The sequence below is a fragment of the Rhincodon typus genome, chromosome 3, assembly GCF_021869965.1.
Source record: "Rhincodon typus isolate 14 chromosome 3, sRhiTyp1.1, whole genome shotgun sequence".
NCBI classification, from domain to species: domain Eukaryota; kingdom Metazoa; phylum Chordata; class Chondrichthyes; order Orectolobiformes; family Rhincodontidae; genus Rhincodon; species Rhincodon typus.
This window is the reverse complement of record NC_063334.1, coordinates 85972533-85999355: the sequence shown is the minus strand read 5'-3', so window position 1 is coordinate 85999355 and position 26823 is coordinate 85972533. Positions and strand designations below refer to the sequence as shown.

General features: G+C 38.4%; 1 protein-coding gene across 1 annotated transcript in view; it reads left to right on the top strand.

The window, feature by feature from the left end:
• The window catches only part of adgrv1 (adhesion G protein-coupled receptor V1), a 407915-nt gene that overhangs the window by 129054 nt on the left and 252038 nt on the right, over window positions 1-26823 (top strand). The window contains exons 31-35 of the mRNA XM_048593741.1: window positions 1524-1768; window positions 7167-7348; window positions 13032-13843; window positions 16923-17132; window positions 25457-25587. Coding sequence (XP_048449698.1) covers window positions 1524-1768; window positions 7167-7348; window positions 13032-13843; window positions 16923-17132; window positions 25457-25587 — 1580 coding nt within the window. The remainder of the gene's footprint in view (window positions 1-1523; window positions 1769-7166; window positions 7349-13031; window positions 13844-16922; window positions 17133-25456; window positions 25588-26823) is intronic.

Here is a 26823-nt window from a genome sequence, read left to right as displayed (position 1 = left end):
AGGCATGACCTGCCCCTCACAAAGCCATGCTGACTATTTGTAATCAAGCTATGCTTTTCCAAATTATCATAAATACTATCTCTCAGAATGCTCTTCAGTAATTTGCCCACTACAATAGTAAGACTGACTAGTCTGTAATTCCCAGGATTATCCTTATTCCCTTTCTTGAACAAGGGAATGACATTTTCCACCCTCCAATCTTCTGGTACTACTCCAGTGGGCAGTGAGGGTGCAAAGATCATTACTATAGGGGCAACAATCTCTTCCCTCGCTTCTCATGAAACTTTGGTTATATCCTGGCTGGGCCAGGGGACTTCTAGCACGTCCTCCTTCCTAACATCAACCTATTTGAGCATATCTGCCTGTTTCATGCTGTCCTCATGAACGTCAAGGTCCCTCTCACTGGTGAAGCGTTGGAAGAAAAGTATTTATGAAGCAAAGTATTCGTTAAGGACCTCCCCTTAATTAATCTTTAAGGAATGATGTTGCCTCTCAACCAGTGTCAATTGTGAGAGTTGCCTGCATGAAAGTAGACTAAGACCCAAGAACACAAGTATCATTGAGTTGTGCTGAATGCAACAAACTACATCCAATTTGTTTGGACCTTATTGGAGGGAACCCCAGAGTGATCAGAATGTCATTAGTATGCTTCATTATATTATTGCTGCTTCCTTGTATTTGTGTTCCTCAAACATGGCCAGGTTTCAGAGGATGTCATCAGCTAGTTTGACTGTGGGCAAGTGTGAAAGTTAGTGGAATGGATAAATATTGCAGAAAGAAATGAAAGAAGCCATCACTTCAGGTGACACAAACTTTCATTCTCCTTCGGTGTTGAGTATCAATGGAATGGAAGCCTTTTTTATTCACGCAAACACCTGGCTTGCTTCTTGCAATGCTGAGAGTCTTGGATGTGGAGAGAAAGAGTCAATGCTGCAAATCAGACAGCTCTCTAATGGAATAAATGGGAGACTGGCCGGAAACACAAAGAACGAAAACAGAAAATGCTTGAAATGCTTAGAAAGTCAGGCAGCATTTGTGAAAAGAAGCAGTTAATGCTTCGGGTTGATAAATCCTCGTCAGAAATGTCCATGCATTCTGATGAAGGTAATCAACCTGAATATTTTTTACTCTTTCATACAGCATGGACATCACTGATTAAGCCAGCATTTATTGCTGATTCCTAATTGTCATTGGAGTAACAGATAGATCATTTTTCCAGAGAACTTAATCAGATTATTGAGGCAGGATCTGTGTTCCCCGAAAGTGAATTAGTGTCAAACACTCCAAATGATTATAGATCGTAATGTGTTCTCTCCAGAGCCTTGAATGTATTTGTACTGTGCCAAATTAAAGAATTAAGGTGGAATTGGAAGACTGTAAAAATTGAGAAGGGCTGTTGTGGTGCAGCGGTAGTGTCCCTACCTCAGGTTAGAAGGACCTGGTTCAAGTCCTACCTGCTCCATATCTGAACACGTTTATCGGAAAATACCTGTAAAGCACTAATGGTTTATTTTCTGTTGTAGCTTTTGAAACGATAGAATTTATTGTCGAAGAGCCAGAATCTGAAACTACAAAGATAAATCTACCAGTTGTTCGACATGCTGGAACACTTGGTACTGTTACAGTCCAGTGGGTTGCCATGACAAATGATCAGCAAGTTACCGATGATCTTCAGGTGGCCTTGGGTGAGGTGACATTTGCTCCTGGGCAAACTATTCAAAACCTACAATTGGAACTTCGAGCAGATGATTTCCCTGAAATTGAGGAGGTAAAAACATAGGTTTTAAATACTGTAGATCAGCAATTCCAGTAAAGTCTTGAAGTTTTGTTTTACCAATACTTTTTTTTGAGCATTGACAGTGGATATTGTGCACAGTTCCATCACTCAATCACACTTCTTTCACATATCCTTAAATGTGCTTCCAGAACACTCTGCGTAATACTGTCAGCTGTCAATGATTATTTTATTGCTAAAATATAGATTAATAATCTAGAATCTACAACTGATAATGGTAAATGGTCAACTAACTCTCAATCCAATGCTGCCTTGAATCTTGCTTTTGGATTGTTTGAGAGAGAAAGAGAAAGAAAGAGAGAGAAAAACTGAGACTATTAATTTATTAATTAATTGTCAAAAGCAACAAAGCCAGTCAAGGTATTTATTAGTAAGGCAATTCAGCTACTGGATGTCATTGGGGAAGCTCGTTCTGGAGTTTCTTTTGCAGCTTTTTCTATGGTATTTCAAAAGAAAAGGATAAATTTGAAAGAATTTCACCTCTTAGTAAAATAAATTATGATCTGTTTATTGTTGCTGCCTAAAGCAAATGAGGGAAGACATAATGGCCTTAAATGAAATCGTGACATCTGTATTTGAATCATGTAATTCGTTTTGACTGAATAGATTAAAATTGCGTTCTTGGGTTTCTTAAGGTAAGCAATTAATAGATATTGTGGATTTTCACAGTGGAAATATAGTGAAAGGACCCTCGATGCAACATGCTTAATTAATTTCTTTATGGAATGCAGGTATTGTTGGCTAGGCCAGTATTTGTTGCCCATTCCTAATTGTCCAGAGACAGTAACGAGTCAAGAGACCCCAGTGTACACCAGATCAGGTAACATTGGCAGATTACCTTCCCTAAAAGACATTCGGCACATTTGTGGCCTGGATGAGTTTTTGTCACAGTCAACAGTGGTTGTATGTCACCATGATCTCCCTGCTATAGGAAGGATGTTGTGAAACATGAAAGGATTCAGAAAAGATTTACAAGGTTGGAGAGTTTGAGCTATATGGAGAGGCTGAATAGGCTGGGGCTATTTTCCCTGGAGCATTGAGGCTGAGGAGTGACCTTTTAGAAATTTATAAAATCATGAGGGGCATGGATAGGGTGAATAGCCAAAGTCTTTTCTCCAGGGTAGGAGAGTCCAAAACTAGAAGGCATAGGTTTAAGGTGAGAGGAGAATGATTTAAAAGGTACCTAAGGGTCACCTTTTTCATACAGAGGGTAGTGCCTGTATGAAATGAACTGCCAGAGGAAGTGGTAGAGGCTGGTACAATTATAACATTTAAAAGGCATCTGGATGGGTATATGAACAGGAAAGGGTTAGAGGGATATGGCCCAAATGCTGGCAAATGGAACCAGATTAATTTAGGATGTCTGGTCGTCGTGATGAGTAGGACCAAAGTGTCTTTTTCCATGCTCCATCACTGTATGAATCTGTTGGGCTAGTTTTTTTTTTAAATTCTGATTATTTTATTGCATTCAAATTTCACCATCTGCCATGATGAATTGAACCCATGTTCCCAAAACATTAGGCTAGGGTTCTCGATTACCAGACCAGTGACATCAGCACTGCACCACTGTTCCCTATTACTCTGGAATTAATTTTCTCATTAGAATGGTTCAGAGTGATTGTTACTTTGACCTACTTTGTCTTCAGTGAGAAAACTCTTGCTGGAAAAAGACCAATAACAGTGCGTGGACGTGGAAAGCCTGTTTGTCCACCCTTCATAATACAACAAGAGGAAAAGGAAATGGGAGAGTATTCACCTTTACCTTACTCCTCTGATGTTGAACGAGTACTTGTGGTCATACTGGTCTTGATGCAGCAGCTGGAGCCATAGCATGAGGCTCTGAAGATGTTAATATGGTGCTTTGGGATTCCATACTGCCTTGCGATTAGCAAAGTGACTGCTGATGGATATTATCAAAAATCTTCTTGAAATCAATGAAATTGAGCAGGAAATGATATGAGTACACAAACTTCTTCCACCTCATTGGTACTGAACTTGAGATGGTAGCAGCTTTCCTTTGGAGAAGACCCTGATGGGTAGGATCACAATGATGTGGACTGGATTTTGTGAATCCGCTGGTGTAGGCAAAATAGCAAGCGGACTCAGAGAGTCATGCACAAGGCTGCATGTCAGTTCCCTTTGCACAAAAACGGTTACAAATTGTGTCTGTGACGGAAGGGTACGCAAGTGGGAAACGAATTTACAACAACACGGGCCTCTGACACATCTAGGAGTTTCTCGAACCAGGAAGATTCTTACTTACAAATGTTTGAGAGACACAGTATTTGAGGAGACCGTATCTACCCAGGGAAACAGTTAGAGAATTATACCCCAGTATGCAGGATGACCTCAGTTCAAGCAGCAAAAATCAGAAATTGCTGGAAAATCTCAGCAGGTCAGGCAACATCTACGGAGAGAAAGCAGAGTTAACGTTTCAGATCCAGTGACCCTTCTTCAGGACAGAAATTTCTATTTCTGATTTCCAGCACCTGCAGTTCTTTGGTTTTCAGTTCACGGAATGCTTTGGGCATCCTATGCCAGTAGCACTGTAGGTTACTGAAACTTATGACTTCCATGCAGTGAATCTTTCCAGGGATCTGCAGGGGATATTTGCAGCATTGCCCAACTAACCACTCACTGCTACACCAAGGAGGCGATAAATGCACAATACAAGAATCTTAGAGAATTCATAATATTCTGGATCAGTGAGGACAATGTAGACTGAAAGGGCAATGGGATCTGGAACTATTACCAGCTTTTCACCTCTTAAAGGCACCAGTCTGCATTGAAGGGGTTGAAACTTGAAGTTAGATTCAGTAACTGAAATGGCTTCTGTAATCTACAAGTCAGATGTTGCTCCCACAAGTGAAATCAGCACACAGAACAGTTCCTTTGACTGCGTGAAGTCTCCTTTGATTCACTTTTGGAACCTTTGAGGTTGTGGTTCTTCATAGCCTGGTTCAAGGCAGCAGTCCTTTAAGTGTTTTTTTTCTTGATACCTTCCTCTGTCCCTGTTGTGAAGTAGTTGCTGGTTCAAGATGTTTCTCTTATGTTGTCCGTATGGTCCTTCTTTGAAATGGCTGTACTCAGCGAACTTTTATCAGATAAAACAATATGATTGCAAATGTTAACTTTAATGAATTGTTGTTCCACAGAACAATTATACTGGTTTTCTTTGTGATGTCCTTCCTAACTCCAGTTCAACACTATAAATAATAAGTTGAGTTCTCACAACTTTCTGAATATTCAGTGGAAAGTCCTGGAGTCCTTGAATTATTTAATTTGCCCTTTGTTACTGACTGTTAAGATAAAGGTCTGTCTGATCTTGACAGCTGTTGAATCACCAAGAAAAGACCTATGGCTTTTGGGAACCACTTTGCAAAACTGTTTATGTTTATTTTAGGCACAGATTAGCTTTCTTTAACCAAATATACAATGATATAACTAAGCATTTTTGACAATAGAGAGAGAACCTATTCATTTAATGTGCAGTTAATCTGAGACTGCAAGAAGAGAAGTCATATGAATCTGTGCTTACTTTCCTAACAGCAACACCAGCATCTAAGTGCTTTTACACGCACTGGTGCATCATTAGCTTACGCCAATGACATAAATTGTTGCGTGGATCCTTGCTGACAAGGTACTGTCATCGCACATGATTGCTGATGCTTGTCAGAACTCCTTGCAGTGAGTCTGAAGAGAGGTCTAGTCCGCTAGTCGCAACACAAGGAACATTGTAGATTGAATTATTGCTTGGTTGAAGATGTGTTTCTGCTGCCTCGTTCATTGTAAGGGCACTGTCCAGTATGACAGGTCTCAATTGAGAAACCTAATTTCAGATTGATCGCCAGTCAGAGATTTGCAGAGTCTCGCTTCGTTGGTTGCTGCTCTGCATCATCTTCCCTTAATTTTTGATTGACTTTAACAACTGGGAATTAAAATACCTTAGGCCTGAAACGTATGATAGTGAGTGCATTTTGTAAACTACCCACTTGTCTATTCACAATCTACTCTAGTTTCGAATTAACCTGATTGTTTGTTTCTCTATAGCCTCCTGAAAGAGCCAGAAGTAGTCACCTTGTGTGTGTTTTAACTACCAAAACACAAATCAGCTGTAAGATCCCCTAGCTTGTGTTGAGTCTTCCTGGAACACTGCAGTGGACCTGAGACAGACATAGAAGTGGCAGGAAACTGGACGCTCGGAGAAAAGCTCAGGGTCATTGTTACTTACAGAAAGTAGGTGTTCTGCAAAGCAATCACCCAATCAGTGTTACATCTCAACAGTGTAGAGGAGACCACATTGTGAGCAGTGAACACAGTAGAGTAGATTGAATGAAGTGCACGGTGTGTGGAGAGGTGTTGCGAGCGGAGGAGGAGGAGCGGGCCAGGGTGTCTCAGAGGGAACCCTCCTTATAGAATGCTGACAAGGGAGGGGAGGGGAGAAGAATATGTGTCTGGTGGTTGCAACCTCACACTTCTCACTCAAGTTGCTCTAATTCCTCCATTCATCAACCTCTGATGACAGAGATGGCGAAGCATCAGGAGATCATGTGACATTTGAAGTGTACATGTACCTCTGTGTGGTACTGGCATTACCATAAAACTGTTAGCAGGTGACAACATGTGTGCTCAGTTGCCTGTTTAAAATTCAATTTGGATCAGTTTGCGATATAAAAGATATTCATACTTTCCACAGTTATCACAAAACATCAGTTTTAGAAATCTTTTTCAATCCCTCTCTTGACTCCTCTGTGCTCACCTCCAACAACTAGAAGGAACTCAAGAACTCCTTTGTCTTTCAGATTATTGTCATGTGGTCGGCTGCCTGTCACTTCCCTTTTTCTTAATCCACCAGATCAAACTTCCTCCATGAATTTCCTATATGCTGTAGCTCTAAATTTGCAAGTTTTTAAATTTCCTTCTACACCTCTGAGCACATTTTATTCTCAAATCTGCATTGACTAAAAAGGGTCTAGGCCCGAAATGTCAGCCTTCCTGCTCCTCTGATGCTGCTTGGCCTGCTGTGTTCATCCAGCTCTATACCTTGTTATCTCTTGACTAAACTGCCGACCATTTACCTTCCCTTCATGGCTCCAGTGTTAGTTGATGATGGTAACAGTTCTCCCTCTTCAGGTAGTGTCCTTTTCCCCTTCAAATCTACTGATAATCTCTCTGCAAAACAAGACCAAAATGATTTTTAACAGTCAAAATGTAAGCAAAATAGTTTCTGCACACAGGACTTTCGAGAAACTAAAAGCTGAATTTTCCACTTAAAGTTTTGAATCTAGGAGACTGAATGGAAAATGTAACTTTGAAGTGATTTTAAGGTGCCTTATAAATTAATTTCAATGCAAATTGTTTTCCTTTACAGACCATCCAAGTAAAACTTACCAGTTCTACTTATGGAAGCTCCATTGGGAGGAATAATGTGGCAAGTATTATTGTTCCAGCCAATGACAACCCACACGGTACTGTTTATTTCACACAGAAAGTGTACAGAGTGCAGGAACCACTGGAAGGAAATTCCAAAATAAACATCACTGTGAAAAGAAGGTGTGCAATAATCTGTGAAAGTTAGCTGATTAATCTTTTTGTGATATTTGGGGTACACTATAATGGGCCATATTTTGAAAAGGATAACAGTGAGCTTTAACAAAGCTCATCATTATAATGGAGAAGGTCTGCCAATAATTTTTGAATTTCACATTTAACTCTGCACTTGTTTAGACAGTAACATCTGGAATAATATCTGCTCAGTTAAATGCAGAATTCCAAAATTGCCATCAGTGATACTCTGCTCATCCACAGGGTGGTCTGTTGCACTCTTCACTGACAGACTTGACATTAAAGTGAGTGCAACAGTGTGAATTGTGCTGTTTTCTCATTAGTTCCATAGTAAAATAGGCTGAAACAGTTGGGGCTAAGAATGAGCTTTGATAGCTTGGTAAGTGATGAGAACATAAAAATCAAAATCTCTGTGCTTGAAAATTTGAATTGACAATTGTGAGCTTTAATATCCCAAGAAGAAGATTAGCAGATTTGGTAATTAGATCTTTTCAAATATGTACATTACTGTGTTTCTTCTATCTCTTAGTACTATCTGTCTTTCCAAATTTTTTTTTGCTTTCTGTGCATCATTCATGTCTAAATTATCTTTCCTGCTTTATGCTTCCTGTGTTGGATTCTGCATGTGCAGTGAAGATTCTTCAGTCTATTTGGTTGAAGAGTCGCATTGTTTCTTGCCCTGCTTACAGACAATACAGATCCCTTGTAGATCTTATCTACTGGATCAGGTGCCAAATTTGGTCAAATCTGTACTCTAGAAGCTGAGCAAATTTTGCAGGCAGCTGTCAGTGAGGTGAATGATGAATGACATCCCTTCTTCACCACTGTTTGCAAAATCTTGGCTCATGCAATAAATAATAAAGAGCAACAACTAAAATACAACACGTTGCTCCTTCATATTTGTTCATATTTTTGGCTGTGTAGTCAGAGGTAACATTGCAGGCCCAACTGCTTTACTGGAGTATAACTGGGCATCTTATTTGAGTTGTATATGTAAAAGAGTCAATTTTGAGTTTCACTACAGAATATTGGGAATCCTAATTTAAATACATACTTATCATTGTCAGTGTTTGTTTTTCAGACTGAAAAATAATGAACAGTTTGTGTTCAATTTAATGAGTTGAAAATTAAACTAACAACAATTGTATGTAGAAGCATCATGATCGTATGGTGCTGCATTTGGAATAATACGATTGTAAGGTAAAAATCCCAGAATATGTGGCTTGAAACAATTACAAATATTATTACCCCTTGCCTTGGATTTTTCTTTTAATCGGAAAAGAACAGCAGGATCGCAGTTGAACATAGTCGATAGTTTCCCTTGAGTAAAAATGACTTTTACATTCCTGAGGGCAAGTACAATCCTTGGTTTTTCATTCTTCACTACCATCTTTCCTTAAATTCCTTTTCCCTGCACCCACCGTACTCAAATCTTAAAAGTGCGCAGAACTTATGGAAATCATTTAAGACCATTTGTTCAACTGCCTCTGTGTTATTCCTTGACCTCTAGCTCCATCTTTCCCTGAATCTACATCAGATTATCCAGTTTATTTCCACACTTTCCTGCCTTTTCTGAATTCATTATGTCCATCTCCCAGTTCCTCAACCATATTCCCTCTAAACTACGAACTATACAACTTCCTGTTCTGACCTCATGATGGATGACCTTGTGAATTTTCCCTATAATCATTAATTGTCCCTCCCTTTCAAATCTCTTATCAACATCATTTCATCAAGACCAGTGAGCTTCAGACCTCTATTGATTGAAATATAAATGGAAGAGCTGAATTCCAAGTTTCAAAGTGAGAGTGGATGCCCTTGCCATTAAAAGCAGTGTTTGTCTGGGTATGTTACTAAGGAGCACGAGTAAAATTGACATCCATGGAATGGAGTTATACCCGGCATAAGGCAAAATGATTGCTCTTTTTGGACATCAATCATCTCAGCCCTAGGACATGGCTGTAGGAGTTTCTCAAGATAGTTCCCTTGTCCTAGTTTATGATCAATTACTCAAATTTTAATCTTCTATCAAAAGAGGTGATGCTTGCTGAGGTTTACAGAGTGTTTAGTTCTATTTGCAACTCCTTAAATCTTGAAACGTTGGTGCCTTTGAGCTGTTTGGATAGGAATATGAGTCAATTTTTGGCTGATATGTGGCCAGAAACATTTGGACCACATAAGTATCAGATGTCTTCAATAGGAGAGGTGCTGATAAAATTTGAAACTCTTTCAGCAAGTTCACGGCTGCAGGGTGGATGAGTTAATTGCCCATATTAGTGTGGCACAGGGAACAATTCAAATGGGATGGGGGGGGGGTGTCAAAAGGATTGAGATGTTGATAGGAGATAATATTATTGTGGTCTCATAGTAAAGCCACCTCTAGGTAGTGGCAACCCTAATATTATTGACTTTTACATTCCGTTTGAGAGAAAGGCAAGTATGTTCAAAACTTGTGAAATAAACTTAAATATGGACAATTATGCGGTCATGAAAGCAGAGCTACCCAAAGTGAATTGGAAAATTAGATAAAGGGATGGGTCAGAAGAGATGAAGTAGCAGAATTTTAAAGGGTTATTTCAATACACAGAATAGATATATTCCTACAAGAAACAACAATTCGAAGGGGAGGACCTGCCATCCGTGGCTAACGACAAAATGTGATTGAACGTCAGGTGCTCCTTTAGAAAGTGGCTGGAGAATCAATAATGAATAGTAAGTCGATGGCAGATGAACTGAACAGGTATTTTTCATCCATCTTCACTCTGGAAGATGTAAGTAACATCCCAGAAATAGGTGTAAATTGTAAAATGGAAGGAATAGGAGAACTGAAGAAAATTGTGATCACCGGGGAAGTGGTACTGAGCGAAATTTTGGAACCATGGGTGAGAAGACCCTAGGTCCTGATGGATATCATCCGAGGGACTTACAAAAAATGGCTTGTGAAATAGTTGATGCATTGGTTTTAATTTTCCAAAATTGCCTTGATTTGTGAACATTCCATTAGCTTGGAAAACGCTGAACCTAATTTTTGTTTATTGAGAAAGGGAGATGGAAAGCAGCGCATTATAGGCCAGTTATCTTGCCATTAGTCATAGGGAAGATGTTAGAAGCTGCTGTTAAAGGTTTATAACAGTCTGATCAAAAAGTTCAAGACAATCAAGCAGATTCACATGGTTTTCTGAATGGAAAATATTTTTAGCCAACTTATAGAAGAACTGTCTTAGCGAACATTTGTAGCTCGGGTCGTGGATGCAGTTGTTTGTTAGCTTACTGAGCCGGTTGTTCTGTGGTGTGCAGACATTTTGTTACCCTTCTAGGCAACATCATCAGTGTGACCTCTAATCGTTGGTCTTCTGCTTTCTTCTAGATTTATATGAACCTCTGGTGTGATAGTCTTGTCACTTCCGGTTCTGTTTTAGCAGCAGTCTATGTACGAGGTCTGTTTCTGTGTGTTTGTTAATGGAGTCCCAGTTGAGAACCAGACTTCCAGAGATTCCCTTGCATGTCTGGTGTTCACTTGTCCCAGTATAGTCACTTTCTCCCAGTCGAAGTGATGGCCCTCATTGTCTGTGTGTATTGAGACAAGTCAATATTGGTTGTGTATTTTTACTGCCAGCTGATCTTCGTGTGTCCTGGTTGTCAGTTTCCTCCCTGTTTGTCCAAAATAATATTTATTGCACTCACTGCATGGTATTCTGTATATCACGTTAGTCTTGTTGACTGTTGGTATGGGATCTTTAGTTTTTGATAACATTCTTAGACATAATGGTAGAGAGATTGACTAACGGCGAATTCCAACCCGAGTATACAGGAAGGCTGCACACATGGACCAAATCCTTGACTTCAGTACCCTACCATACATAAACATAGCTGCATGAAGACACTACTTAAATGAGCCGCATCACATTGCAACACCCCAGAACTCTGGAGAATGGAAGATGAACACCTACACAAAGTTTTCACCGACAACGGATACCCAAGAAGTTTCGTCCAAAGATGCCTATAAAACAAATGACAGTTAGCGGACACAGTACAATGGAAGACACTACTAACGCTACCGTACATCAATAATATATCAGAAATGACTGCCAGACTCCGAAGACCACATAAGATCATGATTGCACTCAAACCTACAGCAACACTGCGCCAAATGTTATCAAAGACGAAAGACCCCATACTGATAGCAAACAAAATCAACGTGATATATAGAATACCATGCAGCAAATGCAATAAGCATTACATTGGACAAACTGGGAGGAAACTGATGATCAGGATACACGAACACCAGCTGGCAGTAAAAATACACAACCAACATTCACTTGTCTCAATACACACAGAAAATGAGGGCCATCAGTTCGACTGGGACAAAGTGACTATACTGGGGCAAGTGAACATTAGACATGCAAGGGAATTTCTGGAAGCCTGGTCCTCATCACGGGACTCCATTAACAAACACATAAGAAATAGACCCTGTATACAGACTGCTGCAAAACCAACAGAACTGGAAGCGACAAGACTATCACACCAGAGGATCATATAAATCCAGAAGAAAGCAGAAGACCAACGATTAGAGGTTGCACTGATGATGTTGCCTAGAAGGGTAACGAAATGTCTGCACACCACAGAACAACTGGCTCAGCGAGCTAACAAACAACTGCTTGTGGAAGAAATGCTTGCTGGGATGAAGAGAAACCAATGTATGTACTGTACTTAGATTTCTGGAAGTTTCTTAATACAGTGCCACATCAGAGGTTCTGTTGGAAAATAAGACCTCATGGTATGGGCATACAGGGAACAGAGATTATGAATGATTGGGCAGTTTTTTGATTGGTAAAATTTAACAAGTGGTGTGCCACAGAAATCAGTGCTGGGACCTCAACTTTTTACAATTTATATAAGTGACTTGGAATGAAGCAATGACAGTATGGTTATTAAATTTGGTGATGAAAGTAGGGTAGGAAAGTGAATTGTGAGAAGGACGTAGGAGACTGTGAAAGAATATGGAAAATTTGAGTGAGTGGGTAAAAATCTGGCAAATGAAGTATAACGTGGGAAAGATGTGAAATAGTTCATTTTGGCAATAATAAAAAGCAGCATATTATCTAAATGGTGAGAGATTACAAATCTCTGATACGTAGAGGGATCTGTGTGTTTTCGCGCATGTTACAAAACGAGAGATTGCTGATTTACGACAGATGAGGAGACATATTTTCTCACAGAGGGCTGCAAGTCTTTGGAACTCTATCCCAAAAGGTGGAGGAAGCAGAGTCTTTGAATATATTTTGAGGCAGACGATGCGTAGATTCTTGTGTATAAATTCTGGATAAGGAGTTGAAATATCAGGAATACTAAGCACTTTAGCGTGTCAGATAAGATATGATCTTATTGAATGGTGAAGCAAGCTCAAGGGGCCTACTCCTGCTGATTGTTCTTATGAAGCACCTGATAATTTTTTTGACAATATAGGTGCTAAATAAGTGCATGTTGATATTTATGATCAGTTGCCGTTAAGCAGCATATAAAACGCGAGCGTTGTTGTGATACTGAAGCTAATCCGGATTGGAAACATTAATCTTGAGATATATTTAACAGAAACTAAAAATAGTGTGTAAACAAGGTGCCTATATGTATTTTCTAATCCAGTGTTCAATTGTGCTTGCTTTCCCTGTAGTGGAGGCCGTTTTGGGCAACTGCGGATATTTTACAGCACCTCCAAAATTGATTTTGTGGACCTTCTGGTGAAAGAAGGACAGGACATTTTCTCTTATTACGAACCACCAATCACTGGAGTTGCAAGTGGCCAGCCTATTCTTCATGAAAATGTTTCTCTGACGAGGAATGCTTTTCATATGTGTGCAGCTATTTGTCTCAAGGAAGAAGCTTGTTCAGCCTTCTCATTTACAAATATCTCTGGGATAGCCCAATGTTCCTGGATAGCTTCATTGTCGAACATACTGACCAACAGTACAGAATTCATAATCTATCGCAAGAACAGTTCAAGTATATCGGCTCTGCTGAGTACGCAGGCAACAGCTGGCAGTGACTATGAGCCAGTCACTGGGTTATGGGCGAGCATGCATGATGGAGAAGAGTTTGCTAATCTCTCGGTTACAATTCAAACTGACAGTGCACCGGAATGTGATGAAAAATTTTCCATTTTGCTTTCAAATGTGGAACTGTTGAATGGAACGGTCATCCCAGCAAACCAGCCCACAATTGGCCAACCAAATATCTCCACTATTGTAATAGCTATGAATGGAGATGCATTTGGGATCTTTTTGATTTACAGTACACATCCGAATGCCACAGATGAAGGGAGTTATCTTGAAGTAATGGAAGCAACTCAGACAACAGTGCAGCTGGTCATAGATAGGAGTGGTGGGAGTCTTGGTGAGGTAACAGTGGAGTGGCGCGTGGTTGGTGGCACGGCTACAACAAGCATTGATTTCATTGGTGATGGCGAAATTTTAACATTTGGAGAAGGTAAAGAAGTTATATGTGTGTGAATTAATGTGTATTCTCTTGATGATTTCATTATTGATAGCCCATCTTGTATTTAAACTTAACATATATTTTTGAAACCCCCCTCTATTACATATGACAATTTAATGACCTTTTGTATTTTTCTCTTAGCATGGACTTTTGTTACCCTTTTTCCTAATCTTGGGTTGAGATGTATCAAATAATATGCCTGGAATATTTTGCATTGAATTTATAGCATAGAAGGTTTGTGTTGGTGTTTATTCCCCAAACCAGCCATACTTTCTCTCATCTTATCATCATATCCACCTTGATATTTCACTCTTTTGCATTTACCCAGCTCTCTCTTAAATACATATATGAAATTATGCTTTGATCCCAGCTGATGGTAATGTAGTACAAGTCATTCCAGTACGAAACTTGGCCTGTTGGATCATTTGTTTAATTTTTGCATTACCATGGTTACCATGATGGTTAGTCAATGAAACATTCATGGGAGGCTGCAGACATTTCTTAACAACAAAACATGAATTTAATACGTAAAATGAAGAAAGAAAGATCAAACAGACCTATATGTAAAACTGTTGGAAAGCCTTAACATAAACAGCAAAGCAGTACTTTAACCTGTTTCCCAACATTTTTTTTTACAAATACTCAATTCCAGAGAAATTTCATTCCTTTCTCAATTTTTTAAGCTTTTACTTAACTGGGTTTTTCCAGTTTCTTTTACTGTAGTGTGGGGCAATATAAGATTGTTTTCTGAGTCCACTGGTACAAAACTTTCACAATTCTGATTAACCTTTACTTTTTCAGTTTGAATAATTTGAAGATTTCTGTCCAAACTCTGCTGACTTGTAAATCCACAAACTGAAAGACTTTGGCTAGGATGTCTGCTTCCCTTGAACTTCCGGATTCTCCTGTTGGGAGAAACTGTTCCAGATTCTGAACTGAAACCACGAAACTTCTCTTCTGAAGTCAAAACTAAACTAATGGTCTTAATGTGGTTATTTTCTCTGTCATAAACTCAACAGTGCAAGCATTTTATCCATTTTATCCAGTAGTTCAGCCTGAGTCTTAACTGCAGCCACATACTTGCTTGAATTTGAAGCACTCCATTCATTACTGACCTGTCATTTAAAAAAAACTTCTCAGAATTGACTAATATCCAACTGTCTCTACTTTAAAAGCCAAAACAAAATATTGAGGTAAGTCTTGATTAAACTGTACAAGGCAATAATTGGACCACACCTGGAATACTGTGAACATTTTTGATCTACTTATCTAAGGAAAGATATATTGGCATTGGAGACATTATAGAAGGTTCACTAGACTGATCTTGGGTACGGAAGGTTTGATTTATAAGGAAAAGTTGAGCAGGTTGGGTGTGTACTGATTAGAATTTTAAAGAATAAGAAGTAACCTTGTTGAAGTATACAAGATTCTTAAAGAGGTTGACATGGTAGGTGCAGAAAGATTATTTCCTCCTGTGAGAGAGTCAGCGATCAGTTGGCATAATCTCTGAATAAGGGGCTCCCATATAAAACAGAGGTGAGGAGGAGCTTCTTCTCTGAGAAGGTGGTGAATCTGTGAAACTCTTTACCACGGAAGATTGTTGAGGCTGGGTCACGCATTTTATTCAAAGCTGACTAGACAGATTTTTAATCAGTAAGGGAATTGAGGAACATAAGTAAAGGTAAAGCCAAGGCTGTCCTACTAGACTATAGGGCTGCTGTCTCATTCAAGATTTACCAGGATGTTGCCCGGACTGGAGAGTTTGTGTTATAAGGATAGGCTGGATAGGCTAGGACTTTTTCCCTGGAGCATAGGAGGTTGAGGGGTGATCTTACAGAGGTTTATAAAATCATGATGGCCATAGATAAGGTCTTATGCCCAGGGTGGAGGAGTTCAAAACTAGGGTCCATATTGTTAAGGTGAGAGGAGAAAGATTTAAAAGGGACCTGAGAGCCAAGTCTTTTACACAGAGGGTGGTTCGGTGGCTCATTGGTAAGAACTTATGCCTCGCAGCGCCAGGGACCCAGATTCGATTCTAGACTCAGGCAACTGTCAGTGTGGAGTCTGCACATTCTCCCCATGTCTGCGAGGGTTTTCTCCAGGTGCTCAGGTTTCCTCCCACAGTCCAAAGATGTGCAGGTTAGGTGGATTGGCCTTGCTAAATTGCCCATAGTGTCTTGAGCGGAAAATACAGGGATGGTGTAGGGGGGTGGGTCTGGGTGGGATGCTCCTCAGACGTTCGGTGTGGACTCAGTGGGCTGAATGGCCTGCTTGAATGGCCAGAGGAAGTGGTAGATTCAGATATAGTTACAACTTTTAAAAGACATTTAGATAGCTACGTTAATAGAAAATGCATTCAGATGGGACACGTTTAGTTTGGGAAACTTGGTTATCATGGATGAGTTAGATTGAAGGGTATGTTTCCAAGCTCTATGACAGTATGACTCTATGACTGGTGGTGGTTTAACTTGAGGCTCACCACTCCTCAGGTGAGGGGAGAGGTTGAGAACGAGAATCCTTCATGGTAACTTCAGCAGATGTGGGAATTGAATCCATGCTTTTGGCATCACTGTTCATCACAAACCAGCCAACTGGCCCCATGTGAGGTATATGGGGAAAAGAAGAAAATGGAGTTGAGAATTCTTAGATCAACCATAATCTCATTGAATGGTAGAACAGATTCAGTGGGTTGACTGGCCTACCTCTGCTCCTACATCTTATGATTTTATGTTTATTTGAATATATATTGTGTACGTCTCATTTTGTAGTAGGTAGCAGAAATAATTTTCATGCCACTTTCCTTTTTTAAGTACATAAATTGTATTAATAATGGACTTTTATGGGATATTGTATAATAGTTTCAAATCATTTGAGATATTCTCATAAAATTTCAACACAAAATAATCCTTTTGCTTTAACAGATGTGTAGTGTTTCAGAATTTCCTTCATAATTACCTGGAATGGAAAATGGTTACAGTAGTTTTGCACCCTACTTTAATCATAAAACATAAGTAAATAAATCAGGAAAATCAAAAACAAACTTCTGTTGTAACTCTTTGTTCATATGCAGGTGAGGATAGGAGACTTATCACATTAACAATTGTCGATGATGAAGAACCAGAAGACAATGAAACCATTCTAGTCCGTCTAACGCATACTGAGGGTGGCAGTCGTATTCTGCCCAGCTCTGACACTGTCACTGTGGTCATATTAGCCAATGATTATGTTGCAGGAGTAATTAGTTTTCACGCATCCTCCCGGTCTGTAATTGGACATGAAGGTTGGTTTCTGTGTGTAATGACAACCATTCTCATAATCATCAATTTCTATAGTGCCACAGTCTTCCTAAGCCTTGCTTTACTATTTTAGCTATTGACAGGTACTTTTTCCTCAATTCTTGTTTTATAAAAATGGAGGTGAATAGAATAATAACCAACTTTCTACATGTATGTAAAGTTGAAAAATTGGTGGATTTTGTGACAAGTTGCTTTTATTTTATTCTCTTGGTACTCTAACTAGATAAATTTTAATCCTTGATCCTTAAAGATTTGAAAATTTTCTTCACCAATTTATGAATTTCAGTAAGGCTCACAAATAATGTGCAAAATTTTAAAAGAAAATCCTCTCCCAGGTAAACCTTAAAATGACGTTTGACTCATAGCAAAAAAGCAATCCAAATTTTGTTTGTTTGTAATGTTAAAAGGACAGGCAGCCGTGTATAATCAACATCAAGCAGCAGGATGTCTTTGGCTTCATTCCAGTTGGAGGCTGAAAAATGAAGAGTTACTAGTGTCTGTTGTTTTGCTGCATTTCAACAGGATGAAAGTATTTTTCTTAAGGACTAATCCATGCCATGCTTCTTTCTTGGATTTTAGTCCAGGGATTATACCTTGTCCTGTCAGGAGATTATTATATATCATGTTTGACAAGCTTAAATTGACTACGTATTTAGGGTCTTTGAACATTGATACTTTTACAGATTACATATAAGGGTTTATTGCTGCTCAATACTTCTTATGAACAGTATATTGATAATCACTAATAATTTTTAACATGATTTATAATATGTAGGAATGCTCATGGGCCATCTATATTTGTCATTTTTCCATAAGAATAATGAAATGTTCCCATCCCTGCTAACTGTAAAAGATTAAAAATTGATTGTTTAATTTGTAATCCAAAAAGTGAATGGAAATTTGAACCAACCCTACCCAGTATTAATACTTCTGTAAAAATGATGAAATTCTTACAGATGGCTCAGGATTTTAAAAAAATACAATGTCTTCAGTTTAGCTATTTAAAGATATGATTTATACTGATATTTTTACAGTGTGGTGTTTTTGCATTAATATTTCTGTTTAGCCTGTCACTGCTGCAGCTGAAGTAAAGCTCTGATTGACCAGATTAAAAAAAGCAGTTTTGATTAAAATGAAGATAAATCTTGAGAATGCATTGGCTTTTAAATAACAGTAAATATAATGTAAGTTGAAAGTTATTTTAGTCCAAGAAGACCTTACAGGTTTCAGTTCTATCTGATTAGCTTCAAATAAGAGTACTGTCGCATGATAAGTGGTATTGTGTTTGTTATTGAACTAGAAAATGAGTAGTCTGGAGCGTCAGACTAATTATTCAGAGATTAATGTTCTCTGCCATTTAGTTTGTTGAATGATTTTTATCATTAATGTTGACAGTTGGGGAGAGATGTCAAAGAGGAGTCTCCAGTTCTGTGTTCAGCAGTACAAGTGACCTTTATTCAGGGGTCTTTTACCACATGTGTGGGAGAGGCCAGGAACCACTCTGAATCTGGCTTTCACATGGAGCCCAGTTGCCCTCATAATGACAGCTCACATTGGAGATCAGTGACACTCTACCTTTCCTAATAAAGTACAGGATATTTATACACACCGTGTTACTGTGGTTGCATGCAACATTGTCACAACCCCTTTGACCTACACTTCCAATTCTGTGGATACGTGATCAATGATGGACAACTTTATGGTCCACCTTAGGTTCCCCATGATCTCATGATGTTTGCCAGACATTGTTATTATCAGGCCTTGGGATCTTACAATGTATCCCATTAATTTACATTCCAGCACAGATTGTTATGTCCCTTCCTAGACATTCGCCAGTTGCATCATATACTTGATTATTACTAAAGACTTTTCAAATTTGGTCGTACAATTCATATACCATGCTGACCTTATCATAGAAGATTAAAAAGGATGTCAATTTCTACCAGTTGTTGTAATATTTGTAATATCAGCTGTACCATAAAGTTAATTATAAAGTTATACATAGTTACACCTAATACTACAATTCTGTCACAAGCTAACAATTTCAGAAGCAGCTTTGCTCTTATCCAACTTGGAAAAGTCAAACAAATCCAGTCTCTGTATAGCAGCTGCCTTTTACAACTTCTATTTTGTATACTGTAAGATGGTTTAAAATAGAAATTTGATAACAGGATGGACTTTATTGTCATGATTCTTTAGGCTGTTCGTTAGGTTCAAAGTGGCGATTGTTAATTCTTTCGTGGTCAGAGTGACATAAGTGGTTCACAATTGTTTCTGCCCCACCTTTCCACCGCTTGCTACGTTATTTCTCTCTTGCTTCTCTTATGAGATTATCTGGTTTGCAGTTTTTTGTTGTTCTAATCTTCCTGCAAGGGTGTTTATTAAAACCAGTCTCTGTTAATTGTGGGATCATACCTTTCTTTTAATTCTTGCTAAACTACAAACTTTGGGCCATCTGTTCCCAAACATCTACTATCATACTGCCTCTTACAGATATCTGCAGAACGTCCTGTATTTTAATTTGTAAGATTCTTTGTTCTTTCTGTTACCGTGAGTTTATCTTCTTCTCAAAGCTACCATTATCCTAACTAATGATTTCACTTTAATTCTGAACCTAGCAAGTTAGTTAGGTTATTACAGCTAAAAATCTTTTCAGCCATTTTTATGCCAACTAAAAATCCATAGCCATCTTGTGCCACCTCTGGCCATGGGCTGCCCCAGCAATGATCATGTAACTACATGATTGCCATAAAACCCTATAAATTTGTTTAATATACTGTAAGGAAGAAAATATGCCCCATCTGGTCTTTGTGCCTCCGCACCTAAAGGAGTATGGTTGACTCTTAATAGGCTTCTGAAATAGCCTAGCAAGTCATATATTTGTCAGTCACCTTTTTCAAGGGCAGTTAGAGACGTGCAATAAATGCTGGCCTTTGTCCTGTGAGTGAATGAAACAAAAAATATTAATGGCAAAAATATAAAAGCATAGAAACTAGGAGCAGGAGTAGGCCATTCAACCCTTCAAGCCAGCTCCGCCATTCACTATAATCATGGCCGATCCTCTACTTCCATTCCATATTCTTGCTTTCTCCCGAAATCCCTCAATAACTTTAATATTTAAAAATATATCAATCTCTTTCTTGAATGTATTCAATGACTTAGCCTTCACAGCCTTTTGTGGTAGAGAATTCCACAGGTTCTTGAACCTTTGAGTGATTCCATTTTTCCTAACCTCAATTTTAAATGGTCTACTGCATATCCTGAGATTCTGTGTCTTTATTCTAGATTGAGCAAACCTATGAAAACATCCTCCCTGCATCTTGTCTGTTTAGACTCGTTAGAGTTTCTCATACATTTCAATCAGAATGTCTCTCATCCTTATGATTTATAGTGAATACAAGCGCCATTGAACTAATCTCTCCTTATAGGACAGTTCTGCCATTCCTTCAGTTCTGAAGAAGGTTCACTGGACCCAAAATGTTAAATCTCATTTCTCTCCACAGATGCTGCCAGACCGGTTGAGTTTTTCCAACAATTTCAGTTTTTGTTTTTGTTTCCTCTTTTTTCATTCACTCATGGAATTTAAGCATCTCTGTTTAGGCCAGTGTTTATTGCCCATCCCTAATTGGCCAAGGGTAGTTAAGAGTTAACCATATTGTTGTGGGTCTGGAGTCACATGTATGCCAGGCCAGGTAAGGATGACAGATTTCCTTCCCTGAAGGACATCAGTGAACCAGGTGGGTTTTTCCAACATTTGTCAATGGTTTCACAGTCATTGTTAGACCTTAATTCCAGATTCTTTATTTTCTTGCAATGTAGGCCAACACACCATTTATATTTCTCATTGTTTGCTTTCCATCCCTGTCTACTTTTGTTGACACGTGTAACAGTGTTAACACAGTGTGGAGCTGGAGGAACAGGCCAGGCAGCGTCAGAGGATCAGGAAAGTTGACTTTTCGGGTCGGTACCCTTCTTCAGAAATTACTGTTTTATGATTTTTAAAGGGTACCCAGATACATCCAGGAAATGTCAATGGGCAGCAGTCGTAAGGGGTCATGTAATGTAGGTGGAGTGTTGTTGAATTCATATCTTAATATATTTATAATTTGAAATTAGTTGTAATCTAGAAATGCCATGGATAATTTTTAGATTTTCATTATGTATGATCCAAGTAAAATTATTTCAATTTGTAATCTTGCAATGCCATAGAATCCCTACAGTGTAGAAACAGGCCATTTGGCCCAACAGGTCCACACCGACCCTCCGAAGAGCATCCCACCCACACCCATCCCTCTACCCTTTCCCTGTAACCCTACATTTCCCATGGCTAATGCACCTGATCTACACATCGCTGAATTGTATGGGCAACTTAGCATGGCCAATCCACTTAAATGCCATGGATAGTTTTTAGACTTTCATTATGTATGATCCAAGTAAAATTATTTCAGTTTCTTAGATTGTTGCAATAACTTTAGTATGTTGTAAAATAACCGTAAATCTGAATGTTGTTACCTCAGTGGATCAATTTTCAAAAATATACTTATCCTAGATAACACAAACTCTTCCTAATTAGGTGTTACAGGTACATGCTTAAAAATCCTATCTCACAATTTTGAAATATTGCTGGTCAAATGCCTAACAACATTGAAAAAGAATTATTCTGTGATGAACTGTGAGACATTGAATAGGTTAAGACCTGTATATGTAATAGTGTTAATTGATTAAGAAAGAAATGAAATACCTTTTTGGTAACGTACAAAATTATTATGTGTATTTTTATTACAGAATTTTACTTTCAAACTATGTTTGGTGAAATCTGAATGTAGTTGTTAAATATGTGATTCAAGTAGTAATTTTCTGGCTTGAAGCTCCCGTTAAGATTGCCTTTCAGAAATTGCAGTGCATAAATGGTTAGAAAATGATGTGCAAGCCTGGTGTACAATTTGTGATTATGTGTTTAAAGGGAGAAGGTGTCAGGTGCACATGTTCCAATTTCCAGATATGTAGGTTTGTAGAACTGTCATTTATTCAACAATATTTAAAAGCCAATGCAATACTGTATGTACTGGCAAAACTGTTTGAAGGTTGTCTGATGACGTCAATTCTTATCACAATGTGTTTCTGTGATCACTACAATGTAATTGCATCATTTTAAAACATTGCCTTATTTTAGAAAAATCTTTCTCTAAACTTGTTTTATTAAATTTAAACTGAAAAGTCTAATTTATTTGAGCAGAATTATTGCAAATCTTGGGACTAGATTAAACCTGCAACATTTTTAACCATTTTAATGTTTTTAGAAGTGTATTTTTTCACATTCTGTATGTTTAATATAAATAACACTATTGCTAATTTTTTGCATATTTATTTTAGACTGAAATTGTTTTTCAGCATTTAAAAACATTTCTGAAATTGTAAGTTTTCCTTTTGTGATTTTTTTTGATTTGAAAACATGTTTTCACTTGGAACAAACAACCATCCAATGTATTTTTTAAATTTAATAAATGGTTGCTATTTTGTTTTATGATTACTTTGAATTTTTACATTTTTCAATGGATGTTGAACTGCAACTAAAGCCTTGCTTAAAGCCTTATGGCATTTTTCTTACACTTCTGTGATTTTTCAACCACATTCTTATATATTTTTTAAATATAGAATAGATATGTTTAATAGTCTCATAACCCTTGCCCTTGCGGATAAATGTAAATATTTTGCTGCATGTGTTTCATCTAACTCTGCAGTGTTAATGGGCTTAGCATGCACTAATATGACACAATGTTCTAGCTGGTACATACATGCATGACAATTTGGCATTGTTGAATTCAACAAAAATATAGTGCAACAAGAACACTGTGATGGATAGTTAGAACTATTTTGTGCTGTGTCATGTTCCAGCTTTGCTGTAAAGTAAGTTACTTGGCAGTAAAGATGATTGCATGTTTCAATATATAACCGTTGAGCTATTCTGAATTCATGATCTTTAAACTGGAAAGAAACTTCAATGAGTGAAAACATTCCATTGATAATACTTCAAAATAAATGGCAAAACATTGTATTGGTTATTACTGATAAAATTATTTGCAACATGCAAAAACTTTGTGGCATTTTCTTCATATGCATGTTTTGAGTTGTCCCTTTTTGCACCTGGGAATACAGCACTCCCAAGCGTGTGCATAATCATGTACACATTTATGCACACAGAATGTAGTACTATTTGGACCATTTAAAGCTGTTTTCTATTTCTTCATTCATATGAGGTAAAGCTAGTCGTAGTTAATCATTCATGAATATAAAACATAGCTATTTGAATGATAATTTCTAAACTTACTGTTTGTCGTGTTACACTTTTTATTAGAAAATCAAACCTTCATTTCTTCTGCTACTTCCTCTGGTACTTTTGCTTGCTCCACATCATTCTTTAAAATTCTCATTGTCCACTGTATCCACAAGCGCGAGCTCAATTTTCACATGAAGTTATTGTAATTCCTTTCCATGCTCAGCATCTCTATTGAATGAATTGTCTTGCTTGTTATTTTAATACTCGTTTTGGTTCTCTACTCTCTCTGTTCTGAATTCACGGCCTTCTTTCCCTGAAAGTCACTCCCTTCAAACAAACTTTCCAAGCCATGTTGGAAGTCAACTTATTGAGTTTTGCACAATGTCCGTCCATTTATCAGAGCAATTCACAGTTTCTTTATATCACCCTGCAAGTAATTATTTGGAAACCTTTATAGCCGCCATCTTCAACTCAGTCAGCTGTTATTACTGAAATTTTGTAAACAAAAATTGCAACACGTAAGATGTGGAAATTTCCTCACCTGTCTACTGTTACCTCCAGTTAAACAGAGCATGAATTTAAGAAAGGGTTGTAACGCTACAATAATGAATCTCGATTTGTTTCCCATCAAGCATGACTCTGTACTGAAAATATGGAACAATGAATTTACCTGGTAATTGCAGATCAAAAAATCCAAAAACTCTGGTCTCTGAATTATCAGAGCAGATGTATGACTGATATGAGCATCAGGCATCTATGGAAATCAGGGTTCTCTTGGGTCATTCCCCAGCTACATTAGAATTTCCATTCCGAGTTGGTGATTGAGCATTGCACCCCTTAACTGACATGGCTACCAATCCTGACCACCCAACACCTGACTATAACCCCCTTGGCCATTTGGCTGTCGACATGGTCACCTTCCTGATCTGGTTCAACTATCCTCAACCACCCAATTAGTACCTTTCCTATTTACCATCTACCTCACACACCCCCTTCACACATTCATTCATACCCCACTCTCACACTTGCTGATACTATTATTGAATTTTTTAAACTTTTGCCCCTCTCTGTCCCTATCTCACTCTCAATCCTCCTCCCGCCCTCCCATACATGCAGGCACGCACGCGCACACACACACACATACGCGCGCGCGCACACACACACACACTTTTACTTGATTAAGATCAAATTCAAGGAACGAGCAGCAATCTGATAATGCCTCAAATGATCTGGTCCAAAGATGGAATCTATAACCAACTCGATCAGACAGGATGCCTATGACAGGAGGACTGGGATTTGGGGGAGTGCAGAGGTTGCTTGGTGATGGAGAGTAGTTCGTACCACATAAACAACTTGTGCATGTGTATAGGTCTACTACACATAAATGAATGGATATTGTATTTCGTTGTGGTTATGTTATTGTTTAATTAGTGAACTTGTTCGGTTGAAATCTTTACTAAATTGTAAATGTCCATTTGCAGCTTTAGTTAATTACATTTTATGAAATGTATTGATATAAAACAGCATATCTACTTCTCAATATAAAACATTTGGTACAGTAATTAGCATTTATTAAATTGATTTTTTTAACAATTGAAATTTGGAACTAGATTTGTTTTCATTTTTATTGTATAGAGTACAACTGTAAATTGTTTGCACCTAGAAAGCAATAGGCTAAAAGAAGCTACTTTGAATTGTTTTCTTTCGTAAAATTGCTTTGTGCTGCAAGACCAATTCTAGATTTGAACCATTTCTCTTATCATTGGTATTTGGGAAAGAAAGTATTTCTTGATTGACTTAGTCTTTAAAGTTCTAATGTGCAATATTTGACCTATGAAGACTGGACATTTCAGCACTTCAAGGTTAAACAATTACTAATTAAGATACTTTTGTTTTTAGTTTATCTGTATAATTTAGCATGAAGTGTTTGGTTAATTGGTAAAATGAATGATGCACAATTGATAGACATACAACATATTCACTTTAAAAATGGGTTGATAGTTAAATCTGATTTAACTTCCTAATTTGTAGGAGAAAGCGTGTTGCTCTGGATTGAGAGGAGTTCTCCTAGAAAGGGAAATGTAACTGTTGACTGGAACATCCATGGAAAACATGCTCAGGACAATTTTGCAGATACTAGTGGAACACTTTTACTTTCTGAGGTAAGTAATGAGCACAATCCCCTCAACTACTGTGCACCACCCTGCTCCCTTCTCCGCAGCGGTAATTTGCTGAATGCAGGGTTCCCTTCACACCTTCTCCCTCTGCCCTACACACACTAACTCTACTTCCCTCTCCCTCTACATACCTCCTTTCCCTCCCAGCCTGCTTGGTCCCCACTCTTATTGTAGTGTCCTGCTGGAAAAGCACTTCTTTTGTTGTAGATTTAAAAGCATTGAAGAAGGAACCTTAATTTTGAAGTATCCTGTTCCTCACTCAGATATTTTTCAATCGTTCGTGGAATGTGGTCGTCATTGCCTAGGCAACCATTTATTGCACATCTCAAATTGTCCTTGAGAAGGTGGTAGTGATCTGCCTTCTTGACCAGCTTCAGTAATGGGCATGTAGAGACATTCACAATGCTGTTAGGAAGGGTGTTCCAGAATGATGAACCTGTGACTATGATGGAATGGTGATACAGATTCAAGTCAGGGTGGTACATGCATCTGCTGGCCTGGTCCTCCTTGATGGTGGAGGTCATGGGTATAGAAGATGTTGTTAGTGGAGCCTTAGTGAATTACTGCAATGCAACTTTTAGACACTGTCTCTGTGTGTCAGTGATGGAGGGAGTGAATGCTGAAGGAGGTGGGATGAAGTGCAAATCAAGTGGACTGCTTTGTCCTGCTTTATCCTCAAAGTTCCTGGGCTGTATTGGAACTTCAGTCATCATGTCAAGTGCGACTCAGTACTTGTGTCTTGTAAATGGTGAACAGGCACTGGGGAGACAGGAGGTGCCTACTCACCACAGGGTTCCGAGCTACTGATACACTGTTGTAGCCACATTTATATGGGTGCTCCAGTTCAGTTCTGACCATTGAATATCATTTGTGTGGCATGAATGTTGCTTGCCACTTATCAATCCAAGCCTGCATTTTGTCCAGGCCTTGCTGCATTTGGACATAGACAGCTTCTGTATTTGAACAGTCACAAATAATGCTGAATATTGTGCATTCTGACATTATGTTGGATGGAAGATCATTAGTGAATCACTGAAGATGGTTGGGTCTTGGACATTACCCTGAGGGACACCTCTTATGATTTAACAAGGTGTAGAGCTGGATGAACACAGCAGGCCAAGCAGCATCAGAGGAACAGGAAGGCTGACGTTTCGGGCCTAGACCCTTCTTCAGAAATGGGGGAGGGGAAGGGGGTTCTGAAATAAATAGGAAGAGAGGGGG